The sequence below is a fragment of the Astyanax mexicanus genome, chromosome 12 (genome assembly GCF_023375975.1).
Source record: "Astyanax mexicanus isolate ESR-SI-001 chromosome 12, AstMex3_surface, whole genome shotgun sequence".
In the NCBI taxonomy this organism is placed as follows: domain Eukaryota; kingdom Metazoa; phylum Chordata; class Actinopteri; order Characiformes; family Acestrorhamphidae; genus Astyanax; species Astyanax mexicanus.
Genome location: NC_064419.1, coordinates 46,667,335 through 46,680,614, shown reverse-complemented (window position 1 = coordinate 46,680,614; position 13,280 = coordinate 46,667,335). Strand labels below are relative to the sequence as shown.

At 33.4% G+C, this 13,280-nt stretch overlaps 1 protein-coding gene across 2 annotated transcripts in view; it reads left to right on the top strand.

The window, feature by feature from the left end:
• faf1 (Fas (TNFRSF6) associated factor 1) overlaps positions 1-13,280 on the top strand; it is a 163,029-nt gene that overhangs the window by 80,476 nt on the left and 69,273 nt on the right. For both annotated transcript variants that reach the window (XM_049486053.1, XM_049486052.1), the window contains exons 9-12: positions 7,329-7,424; positions 10,764-10,887; positions 10,977-11,040; positions 12,466-12,547. In XM_049486053.1, the coding sequence (XP_049342010.1) occupies positions 7,329-7,424; positions 10,764-10,887; positions 10,977-11,040; positions 12,466-12,547 (366 nt within the window). The remainder of the gene's footprint in view (positions 1-7,328; positions 7,425-10,763; positions 10,888-10,976; positions 11,041-12,465; positions 12,548-13,280) is intronic.

Sequence of the window (13,280 nt, the reverse complement as noted above, 5' to 3'; positions counted from 1 at the left end):
TCATTTTTAAGTGCTCTCTAATGCCTGTAGATTTAACATGGGATTTTTTTAATAAAAGCCCTTTTAAGTGTGCTGATACTTTTGTCCTTTCAGTTTTTCTTTATTTTGCTTTTTGATTAGATGTTCTGTGTAAGAAATTAAATAACTGCCTTTAGGTTAAACAGACATTGTGAAGGTTTGACCCCTGGTTATCCAGTGATACGCTGGTCTATCCTCTCAATAACAGCCCAGAAGAAAAGATCTGGAGTGTTTGAACAATAAGGCAATCCAGCTAAGTGTTTTCTCCCCAGGTGTTCCAGCGCACTTTCCCCTCCCAGCCTGTTGCAGAGTCCTGGGCCTCTCAGTACAGTAAACCTGTTTTAGTTCGTCCTGAAAGAGTAGAAACACTGTCTGTCATCTCTCTCTCTGTGTGGGCAGGAAGCGCTATTCAGCTCTCTGTGATGTTTTCTTTAGTTTCCTGTGCTCTGACAGTGTTTCTATCAGTGCTTTTAGTGACTTCTGGCCTTTATTCACATGTCTGTTCTTATATCTGGTAATTCTGATCTTGGAAAGGTCTGGAAATGGAGAAATAGTAGTTATTATTTGTGTTATTCCCAAATTTCTGTCTCTATTTGGATATATTTTTTTGTAATTGAGCTTTTTTACAACTGCTGCCACAACAGAAGCTCCACAATACATAAAACATATATATAAAACTATTTTAATCAAATTGTATGTAATTTATAGGATGTTTTTTGATTACCAGGGGTGATACAATATAACAAAATTGCTGTGCAAAGTATTAATCATAATAATATACTTTATCTATATAGCACCTTTCATACATAAAAGTGCAGCTCAAAGCTTCCTTTATATAGGGAGAGAGAGAATAAGAAATCAAGCACATCAAGCAAGCAAGACAACTAAAAAAGACAGATAAAAATAAGATTTAATTAAAAGCTAGAAGAGTAAAAATAAGTTGATGATAATAATAATAATAAGGGAATAATAAAATCAGAACCAAATAGTAAAAACAGTCGTATTAATAATATAATAAATAAATAATTAAAAGTATCAAATTAAAAGCTAGAAAAATAAGAATACGTATCTAATTAAAGGCTAATGTAAAAACATATGTTTTTAGCTTTTTCAAATATTTATCGGTAATGTTTTTCAGATTTTTGACGCATAAAAAACAAAAAGCTGCTTTTCTGCTCTTTTTAAGCTTCATACAGGGGATCTGAAGGAGTTGATGATCAGTTAATGATCTTAAGACACTGATTTGGAACATATTCAATCAACATTTCATATATATATATATATGAAGGTGCTAAACCATAAATTGATTTATAGACTAGTAATAGAATCTTAAACTTGATTCTAAAAGGAAGGAAGCAAGCTAAAATTGGTTTTATATGGTTGTTTATTTTTATTTATTTATTTTTTTTTTAGGTTTCAGTATATGGCATCAAATATGGATTTTTAGACTCTAGGAAGAAATGAAAGAGAGTAGAAGCGGACAGGGAGCAGAGAAAAAGAAAAAGAGGAGATTTATAGTAGCTTTGGAGTTTCAGCTCCATTTAGAGATCATTTTTGATGTGACTAAGCTTTTAATTGAATAATAATTTGTTTATGTATTCAATTTTGTGCTTAAATAAGTCCAGTGAATTTTTTATTTTTTTTTTAAATATAATTCTCTTCATTTTGTGAAGCATTTGTGGTTCTGGTTTAGTTTTCTTTGGTTAAGTTGCTTTAACTGAATCAGTTAACCCCCGGTTATCTGGTTAGTACATAAGCCGATAATGATGGGTCCGGCTGATCCTGATCCAGCAGTCTTTCTACACGTAAAACCCAATTGCTGGTGCTGTAATTACCTCCTGATTCCACAGTACCCAGCTGGTTGGAGCATCTAACAATAGCCCAGATTACGACCCCATACTGTTCTCAGGCCATTCCTTTCTCATTTACACCAGCAGATCTAATCTCAGCCTAGGGCACAGACCTTTTTAATAAGTCACATCACTAAATACTGATTTAACAGTTATATCGGGGGTTATAGGGATATATATATATATATAAAATTCCAGTTCATTTACTTCCTCTTTAATGGACCATTAATGCAGTCTGTTTGAATTCTACTGTACTTTTTAATAAGGCCTGTGGGGGCGTGGCCAACAGAGCACCGGTACTTTTTTTAAATAATAAATGTATTTATCTTCATTTCAGTTTGCACAATTTTCAGAAATATACTGTTATTTTTAACCCTTTTAAACTAAACAGTTTTTTTTTCAAGATATATTTACAGTGCTGTGAAAAAGTATTTGCTTTTTTATCGTACTTTTTTATATTAGCTTTTTTTTTATCATACTCAGATTAACAAAATACTTTAATTTTAGACAAATATAACCTGAGTAAATATAAAAACAGTGTTTAAATGATAATTTCATTTATTAAAAAGCAACAAATATATCCAAACCAACCTGGTCCTGTATTAAAAAGTAATTGCCCCCTAAACCTAAAAACTTGGTTGTGTCACCCATCTCTGTGGAGTAATTTTGTTTCACTCTTTTTTTTTTTTTTTTTACAGAATATTTGTTATTTTAGCCACATTGGAGTGTTTTCCAGCATAAATGCCTGTAAAACAGACTTTGCCACTCCAAAACCTTGATTTAGTTTTTATTTTAAGCCATTCAAAGGTGGACCTTTCAGTGAGCTTTGGGTCAGTCATTGTCCTGCTGCAGAACCCAAGTACACCTGAGCTTGAGGTCACAAACTGATGGCTAGAGATTCTCCTTCAGGATTTTCTGGTAGAGAGCAGAATGCCTTCCTGCTTCCATCTATTACAGCTATTATTTTTTTCAGATGCTGAATTAGCAAAGCAGCCCCAGACCATCACACACACTACCACCACCATGTTTTAAGATAAGATAAGACTTTATTAATCCCCCAAGAGCAGCAGAACAAAATCAAGATGCATGTCAAGTAACTAAAATATATTCTTCTATTTAAAACAAAGGAAAGGAAAAGGACAAATTGTGCAAACAGAGGGCAACATAACAATAACTAACATAATTTAAAACACAATCTGAATACTAATATACATAAGAACCAGGTGGAAAATATAGAATTGAATGTATTACTATAGACTATTATTGTACAGTTTTACGTTCAGTATGATGTTCTTTTTCTGAAATTATGTGTTAGTTTATAGTTTTACGCCAGATGTAACGGGACACACACCTTCCAAAAAGTTCCACTTTTGTCTCGTCAGTCCTGTAAAGAATATTTACCCAAATGTCTCTGGAGATCATCAGGATGTTAGTTGGTAAATGTGAGATGCGTCATTGTGTTCTTTTTGCTCAGAAGTGTTTTTTTTTTATCTTGGAATTCTCCCATTGAGACCATTTTCACCCAGTCTCTTTATTATTATTATTATTGAATCATTAACACTGATCTTAACTGAGGCGAATGAGATTCTGCAGTTCTTTAAATGTTTAAGTGTTGTTCTGTGTTCTTTTGGGATCTCCTGGATGAGTTGTTCATGCCCTTTTGGAGTAATTTTGTATGGTCGGCCGGTCAATCCTGGGAAGGTTTACCAGTGTTCCATGTTTTTTTCTCAGTGAATCACTGTGGTTCTCTGCAGTCTCAAAGCTTTAGAAATGACTTTATAACCTTTTCTAAAGTGATGTCAATGAGTTTTTAAATTTCTTCAGATTGAGGCATATTGCATTTTGGTTTTTGAGATCTTTTATCTGCTTCATGTTGTCAGAGAACCAGGCCTGGTTGTGGTTAGTAGTGAAATTTAACTCAAACTTTAATTTAAACTTAAAAAAATAATGAGGCTATTTTGAATACATATTAAAAGTTCAGATAATTGTGTGGAAATGTAAAAATAATTACTACAGTAAAGTATAGAAAACCAACATTTGTACTTAGTTAAAGCTTCACTAGGTAGGATTGAGATTTTGTGCTTGTGGGCTCCCCCTACAGTTGCAGAGTGTAATAAACGTTTCATTAGAACTAAAGGTCGGAAAGCAGGTCGCAGTTCTCGCGAGCGCAGACACGAGAGCACGCTATTCCTCCTATTACACCTCAGTGCAGTGCTGCAGTGAGTTTCAAGCTGTAATTTTACTTCTTTAAAAAGATCAGTAATCAAGGAAATCCTACCTAGTGGGGCTTTAAGATAAAGTATTTGTACTGAGTTACTTGACACCTCGATTTTCATTATTGTTTTTTTCTGCTGTTTCATTTTGTCTTCTAAAACAGACATGATTGATGGGTTGCAGGTCGCAAGTGTGGACATATAATTGAATGACAGCTTAATAGGTGAGCGAGTGCAGTCGTATGAGCACTGCAGGTGTATCGCTGAGCTCAGGATCAGTGTAATTAAGCCGTTTGGTAGTTAGGAAACAGGTAGAGATAAGTGTTGAGAAAGCTGATGCGAGGCAGGCGTTAGTTGATGGTAACGGCAGGTGAGTACGGTGGGTAAAGCCGATAAATGGCAGGTAAGTGTTGATGAAGCTGATGTGATTCAGGAGAATGGAGTGTTCTGTTCTGTGCTGTTGTGAGAAGGTGTGTAAGGGGCCGGCGGACCTTAATGAGTCCCTGCAGTGCGCAGGCCTGCTGACATTTCCACTGCAGACGGGGAGATAATGAGACATCCAGACCTGCAACCACCCCGACCATCTTCCAGTCTTAGAGCTTCAGCACTGCGGTGCAGGAGCTGATAGATCATTCCAGAGAGGAATGCACTGAAATGAACATTGAAATGCAGGAAAAGAACATCATTAAACATGTGGCCTTAGTCCAAATCCTGAGCAAAGTTATTTAAAGTCTTATTAAAAATTCAGTTTATTAAATAGCAGTAGTGGTGGACAATTATGGCCTAAAAAAATAATCTTCCAGTGTGTGTGTGTGTGTGTATATATATATATATATATATATATACACATATATATATATATATATATATATATATATATATATATATATATATATATATATATATATATATGTATATATATATATATACGTATATATATGTATATATATATATCCTCTTAAGACCCTGCGTCCTCAAACGTGGACATTACATTTCTGCTCCTTGACACTTAATTTTTGGCCTCATATGGAGACACTGCCCCTCCCATCTATTGGTCACATGACTACAGGAATCCCAGTCAAAGGTTTCTACAGCCAGTTCAGACATTAACATGGGCCAGGTAAAGATTTGCATTTAATTCTATACTAGTTTATTTACTTATTGTAGAAAGCATTTTTTGTTGTTTTTGGACTGATTGGATCCTTCTGAACCCAAATGGAAAGGACAATTTTTACATGTTAAATAAACCACTGTTTTTTTGTTCTTTTTTTTTTTTTTTTTGCAAAAAAATAAAAGGACAAATTAAAAATGCACAAGTCTGGATCTCTGGAGGATATATACAGGAGTGTCCAAACTTTTGTTGTTGGGGGCCAGAAGGAGAAATATATTTGAAGTCACGGGCCACAGACTCTGTAATAAAACAAATAATGAAATATACCACTTTAAATAATACATTTTCCTGATTACTTTCATTTACACACCAATTTACTTGACTTACTATCTTTATCTTTGACAGTGTTGTGTAAACTAAGATTTTTCAAATTGATGTTTCATTTCAGGATGTCTCTTAATATTAAGCTCCTTAATTACGGCAACTTTTAGACTCTTTGGCCTGTTTTTCTGTGCTAGAAATGCGCACCCTCTCCGCTTTTAGACTCTTTGGCCCGTTTTTCTGCGCTAAAACTGCACAGCCTCTCCGCTTTTAGACTCTTTGTCACGTTTTTCTGCGCTAAAACTGCGCACTCTGTCCGCTTTTAGACTCTTTGGCCCGTTTTTCTGCGCAAAACTGCGCACTCTGTCCGCTTTTAGACTCTTTGGCCCGTTTTTCTGCGCTAAAACTGCGCACTCTGTCCGCTTTTAGACTCTTTGGCCCGTTTTTCTGCGCTAAAAATGCGCACTCTCTCCGCTTTTAGTGATTATTATTACTGTTTCAACGGATCACGGATCCTCACCGGACAGCGATGACACTGCAGTTTTTAGAAGCGGTAGAATTTATTTCTAGTTAAATATATGCTTTATCTCACCGGGTGTTCGTGTGGAAAGTGCTGGAACTCGGTACGAACTCAGTCCTCTGAAGAATATTTAGAAAATATGCACGTGCTAGTCTGTGCGAGGCGCCGGTAACCAAGGTGTAACACAATAGGACACTAAGGGATAAACACATTATATACATTAAAACTGTAATTTGAATTAAATATTTATTTTATTTTATTTTATTTTATTTATTTTTTTTGTCTGTCAAAATGAAAGCGTTAACGCACGGGATTAACTTTAAATCAGTAACCCATTATTATTTTTTTTAACTGATTCAGAAACTGAAGTGGTCTCCTAATTTTGTTCCAAGTATTAGTAGGATTTCTTAAAACAAGTGATCTCAAAGAGAGTAAGACTTAAATTGGACACAAGAATCAGAATTACTAGACTGGTAACTTTTTTTGTTCTTGTTTTTGATTAAAATAACTTAAAATAAGGTGGAAATTCAAAGTAAGACTGATTAAGACTGATCATTATTCCTAAAATAAGCAAAACATTTCTACACATACACAATGCTTAGAAAGACAAACATTCTTATTACAGAAAAAAATGGTTAAAAGATTCATTACCTTGAGTTTAGTGTGGGAAGCTTAGCATTGCGTACTGCAGAGCTCTGAGGTATAACGCAGCCATGGGAGGAGGGGGTGTAGAGTGGGCCTGCCAACACTGCTAAAAAAAAAATAATAATATTAGAGGAAACACTGCAATATGACTCAAAATAAATGAGTCAGTGTTTGGTATAGATTATTCAGGCTTTTCACTTATTTAGACAAACACAGAAAGTGCTTTGGTCATTTTCAGCCACTTAATTTCAGTTGCTAAATATTTGGTGCATCCTTACAAAACGGTTTATCTAATCAATGGACGTCCATACTTCGATTCCTGACTACATACAGTACCTTCATACTGCTTCATTAACAGATAACTGAGCATTTTATAGTAAATGAGACTGAATACAGAAAAGTAAAGATATAAAGATGATTATATGATGATAATAAGCCTGTAGTTTAGAGTAGGCTTTAGTGTAGGGTGCTGTAGTGGTGCTGATCCAGACCCCGAGCTGATAAGCTAGCTGTTATCCAGCAGATTGATTGCTCAGCCCAGAAGGGCTTGGTTAGGTTTACACTTGTGATCGGTTGTGAATGTGTCTTGCTGTGTGTTGCTGTGTATCTGATGAGTACGATGTTGTCTGTGTGTGTGTGTGTGTGTGTAGATGACGCTGTCCTCCTCTGGGATCAGCTACCCGTGCCATCACCTGACTGTGTGCAGGAGATCCTCCCCAGCCGCCACGTTGGAGCCATCTGAAGAGGTACAGTGCAGAAATGCTGAGCGTTTTTAAGCACTCATACAGTAGTGCTTAAAAATCTGTGAACCCTTTAGATTTATCAGTAACACTTTATGATAACTTTTATTAATATATTTTTAACTAATGATCAATAGATGTGAACAAAGCAGTAGTTCATCATAATTTAAATATTAAAGAAATGCTCACAAATGACATTTATTTATCAGCATGGATATTAAGGGTGTCACGATTCTCTAAATCCTCGATTCGATTTTATTTCTGATTTTAGGGTCACGATTCGATTCGATTCTCGATTTTCTTTTTTTTTTTCTTTTTTTTTTTTACAGCAGAGAGGCCTATGCCAGTTTTAGATTAGTCTATGGTCAGTCATTGGTTTAATTCATCAAATTTACAATATCTTATTTCAAAAGGTGGGCTTGATATAAGTGATGCAAAGTGATACAAGTGATCTGTAATACACCACATTAGGCACTAATGGTCAAATTTAAATAATTTAATTAAGATATATATGTAATGTCATCTAGTGGCTTTTTTGGCAGCAGTAGTGTTAAAACAGCATTAAAACAGCAATGTGCAACATAACAAAATAAATAATAAAAAATACAGGAACAGGCATGTACAAAATAATAGAACAATTAGAGCCTTAACAAACTGAACTCTATCCTACTATAACAGTTAAACATGAAAAATAAGACTTTAAGACTTTTTCGGTTCCTGAGAATGAGAAGTTTTTTTCTTTAATAAAGATATATTATTAACTTTATCTGAGAGAAAGATGCTCCTTAAGGTACCAAAACTATTAACGGTAGAAAATATGAATTTTAAACCGAGCAAATGTTTATCAATTGCAGTTCATGTTGTCACATTGCGTTCATTAGTATTTACAAATGTGATGGCAACTTTTTAGTTTCTTAAAATGTAAAAAAAAAAAAAAAAACAATTATTAATCATTAATTAATGGCATATTAATGGAAGTTATTATAAAGTGTTACCGATTTATCTATATTTCTGCAAAAAATAGATCCTAAAAAAGGAGAATCGAAGAGGAGAATCAAATCAAACAAATGAGACAAAACTATTAGGCTTAATTCAATATTACAGTGGTTCATTTTTAGAGATGGTTTTGGTACCCTTTCCAGCCAAATTACAATTCCATTCCAATTAAGCAAATATCACTGATTTTGTGGCTTAAATTTGCTTAATGAGCAAAAAAATCTAACACTTACCCAATGCTTAATAAGACAAAAAAAAATTAACTTTTTTTTTTTTTTTTTTGCAGTGTGCTGAGAATGGCCCACCATCCAAATAAAAATAGCTGTTATGTGGACTATAGTACTAACACTACAGAATTAAAACCATACACATTATTACTGTGTTTCTTAGGTATTGTAATTAATTTTACAACTGTGCTTTAGAGTAAATTAGATAATGTGTAGAAAAAAAGACTCCAAATTTTATGAAAATGCGGATTTTTTTCATTTTCCAGCAGGACTTGGCACACTGCCCACACTGTACCAAAAGTACCAGTTGGTCTTATATAATATTCTAATTTTCTGAGACCCTGATTTTTAAAGGGTTTTTATTGGCTGTAAGCCATAATCATCATCAACAATAAAATAAATAAACGCTTAAAATAGATCACTCTGTGTTTAATACATCTATATAATATATGAGTTTCACATTTTTTAACTGAATTAATTATATAAAGTAACACTTTACTAGTATTTCTCTTTATAATATTTCAGATATTATCTGCTTTTGCGTCATATTTGGATTGAATCTCTTATATCTGGAGAGTCGTTTAAAAAAGAGTTGAGGTGTCGTCTGAAGCAGCTGTGCACTTCTGGCACGTTTCTGAATCTGTTGTTCGGGGTCTCTGCGTGTTCATTACCAGATGTGCACTCTAGCAAAAAAAAAAAAAAAAAAACGATTATTAGAAATCCTAAATTTATCAGTGGCGCGGGGCGTCCCGCAGTCCGCTGGGTCTGAACACAGCCGCTCTATTTCTGGTTTAAAGTGACCCGGCGCTCTTCAGCTGGAGCGTCAGTGTGTTTACTGCATGTATGGGCAGTGTAGCATATGTAGCTCACAGCCACGCTTCAGCTTCTCTGTGTTCACACTGTTAAATCCCACCAGTTTCTCTTTTCCCTGTAAAATCTGATATACAGGGAAGAATTCAGCAGTTCTGTGAGCATAAACAGGTTTTTCCTGATGATATACTGTCCCAGAAATAATTCTAATAAATTGGAATTATTGTCATTTTTATTCCACTGATATAATAACAGCACAACAATGCAGGTACATCTTAATTTAGTAATTTAGTAAGTTCATTAACCCTCCTGTTATGTTACTTGTCAAACTGACCCGTCTTAAAGTAAAAAAAACAAAAAAAAAACCTAAAACACAATTACAATGTTATATTTTAATGTTATGTAAAACTATTGTTTTATATGTTGGTCTTTTAAAAGTAATAAAGTAGTAAAACATTAAAAAAAGGTTAAACATTATTTTTTAAATGAAAAACAAGTGAATTATCCTAATTAAACCATTATCTGATAGAGGTAATGAAGACAATTGCACTAAATATTGATTATATGATGATAATTAGCAATAAAGGTAGTAATGAAATATTCACACTGGTTTTTAGGATTATTTTCTGATATATTTTGAGTGAAGATTATATATATATATATATTTAAAATAATTTTAATGTAATAATATTCTTAACCCCCCCCCCAAAAAAAAAAAACAGCCAAGCCCATTATTTACCTCAGCAGTGTTGTTCTCTTAATCAGGAATTTACTTAAGCACTGCACTTTTAATCATAAATCTACATCAGCAATGCTGCTCAATTCACATATTTACTGGCTGTTCCATTTGTAACATAAATTAACCCAAACAGTGCAGTTTTTGTCATATTTATCTTAGTAGTGCTACTCAAGTTCTGTATTTACAGTGCTATTCTAGTCATAAATTTACCTCAGCAGTGCTTCCCATGTCATGTAAGTGAAACCTACGGAGAAAGACAGACAGTTTTTTAGTATACAAACCAATAGGGTGTTAACATTAAGTTTGCTATGCTAAAAATACTATGTTAGCTCTGTACATGTTGTATCTTTCAGATGGAAAACAGGCAGTTTGTAAAGAGGTAGTGAAATAAGCTGATATCAAGTGTTAAAAGTGAATTGAAAGTGAAAATTGAGTATAAAATGTGTAAATATCCTAAATAAATGAAACACAAATAAAATAAGAAAAATCAACATACCAGCTTATGCAAGTAAGTGAAAATGCTATAATTTGTATTAAGTGTAAGTATTAAAATATCTTGTGTTTTTACTGCAGTGCACTGATGTCCACATGGTCAGTGACAGTGAAGGGGATGACTTTGAGGATGCGTCTGAGTTCGGAGTAGATGAATCAGAAATCTTCGGTATGGGAAGCTCGAGTTGTCGGAAGTCTCCGATGAGTAAGTGTTAAAGAAATTCTAATTTTTATTGCACTGAAGCTCGAGGATGTTGTTCAGGATTCAGGAGACTGTGTTTAATTTCTCCTCAGTGCCGGAGAACAGCGAAAACGAGGGAGATGCCTTACTGCACTTTACTGGAGAGTTCTCATCACGGTGAGTTTACTGTTAGACGATCAGATATATTATATTTAAATTCTTTAATATTTTATTTATTTAATTTCACAATATTTGAATGAATGTGATTCTGAATGTGATTGTCATTTTGTTAATTTTATGCCTCCTAATTCTAATACCACAATTTAACTTTTGCACAATAATCAATATACAGGGTTCATACGGTCATAAAAAAACCTGGAAAAGTCATGGAATTTGAAAATGGCAATTTTCAGGCCTGGATAAGTTTTGTAAAAATAAAAATACCCAGAAAGTTTTGAAAAAGTCATGGAAATTTGCTCTACACATATTTTTTCAGTTTATCGATGGAGAAAATCTATTTTGAGCTAAAAAACAAAAAAACACATCAGCTCAGAGTTAATTGAGTAATTTAGCCCTAAACAATGGATCTCTCAGGATCTGACACACATTTTATTATTAACCCTCCTGTTATATGTTATGTATGTTTTGAAGTTTGAAGATCTAGGAAAAATAGCTAAAAGTATTTTTTTTAAGTATGAAAAAACTTCTTCTGCCTGCCTTTATTAGTGTAATCAACATATAATATGAAAATGGTTCATCAAATATTTGCAAAAAAAAAAAAAAAAACCTTCTAAAACTAAAACAAATTTGTTTTAAACAATGTTATGTAAAATGATTGTGTTTTAAATGTTGGTCTTTTAAAAGTAATAAAGTATTGAAACATTAAAAATATATATTTTTTTATGAAAAACGAGTGAACTATCCTAACTAAAGCATTACCTGTTAGAGGTAAGCAAAACTATTGCACTAAATATTGATAGAATAATTAGCAATGGAGTTAGTAAAGAAATATTACATTGCTGTTCCTGACAAATGAACATAACAGGAGGGATAAAGATTGTGTGTCAGATTCATTAGGCCTACTATAATTCATTTTAATTATAGTGTTAGTTGATTTTTGGTTTTATTTTTCATGTCTGCATTGATGTTTTAAAAATCGTATGGTCATGAAAATTTGCCTTGAAGACATGGAAAAGTCATGAACAAAATCATGGAAATGTATTGGTTAAAAAGTGTATGAACCCTGAATAAAAATGATGCAATTTTATTTTTATATTTAATTGAATTGAGAATTTACATGTTACAATACTTAGTAAAAAAAAAGGAATTTACACTAGAGTTCTCTTTTAATATTTACCCCTAAATAAGCAAATGAAAGGCATTTTCACACTTGTAGTTTGTTTTGTCTAGTCCAAATTCGTACAAAAAGTTCACAACTATCCAAATAAATCACACCAAGGGTGGAATAAAGCCAGACTTTAATAGTGTAACCCCTACTTCAGAACTGATTTTGTCATATTGTCTAGCAGTAAATTCAATAAAAAGCAATAAAAAGTGTGTTTTAATGCTGGAGCTCATGGTTTTCTCTTTTTTGTATGTTAGATATGGAGATTGCCATCCAGTCTTCTTCATTGGTTCCCTGGAGGCAGCATCTCAAGAAGCCTTTTTTGGCAAAGCCAGAGATGTGAGTACACTCCTTAAACTAGTGGATCAGTGATTTTAGGTACTGATAAGGATCGCCTGTATTCTTTAAAGAACATTCATTCAAAATCCTATAGTTGAAAGTAGTGCGTCACTGTGCAGGAGTTCTGTAATGTGTTCTGCGTGTTGTCCTCCACCAGGGATGTTAGTTATACACATTCTACAAAACGTATATTTACAGTGAGCATTTCACAGAGCTGCTGTAATCCTAAAGTTGCTACTATCATTTGATTGGCTCTTGGATTGACCAATCGCAATCACATATTTTGGCTGTAAATCATCTAATACCAAGATATTCAGCATATTCTTGCCACTGTTGCCGTTATATTACCATTATCACCATGGTGCTTACTCATACTAGACTTGGGCATGTATCTCTGCAAAGCTGCTTTGTGACCATAATTAATGTGAAAACCGCTATATAAATATATTTTTTTTATTAAATACAAATGCAGATATATATATATATATATATATATATATATTTTTTTTTTTTTTCGCTACGTTGATATACTGTCTGTTAAGGAATCCATTTAATTACACGTTATACAATTTGGTAAAAAGCTGGTTGTGATCCAAGCTATACAGTCTAGCTCTTTGTGTTTTACTGAACAGTTTTTTTTTTTCCAGTCTGTCATCTTTTTTAGCACAAACTTCAACAAAAAATAGAAAAAAAAGAAAAAGCTATTAGAAGCAGGGTACACCTAAACCTGTAG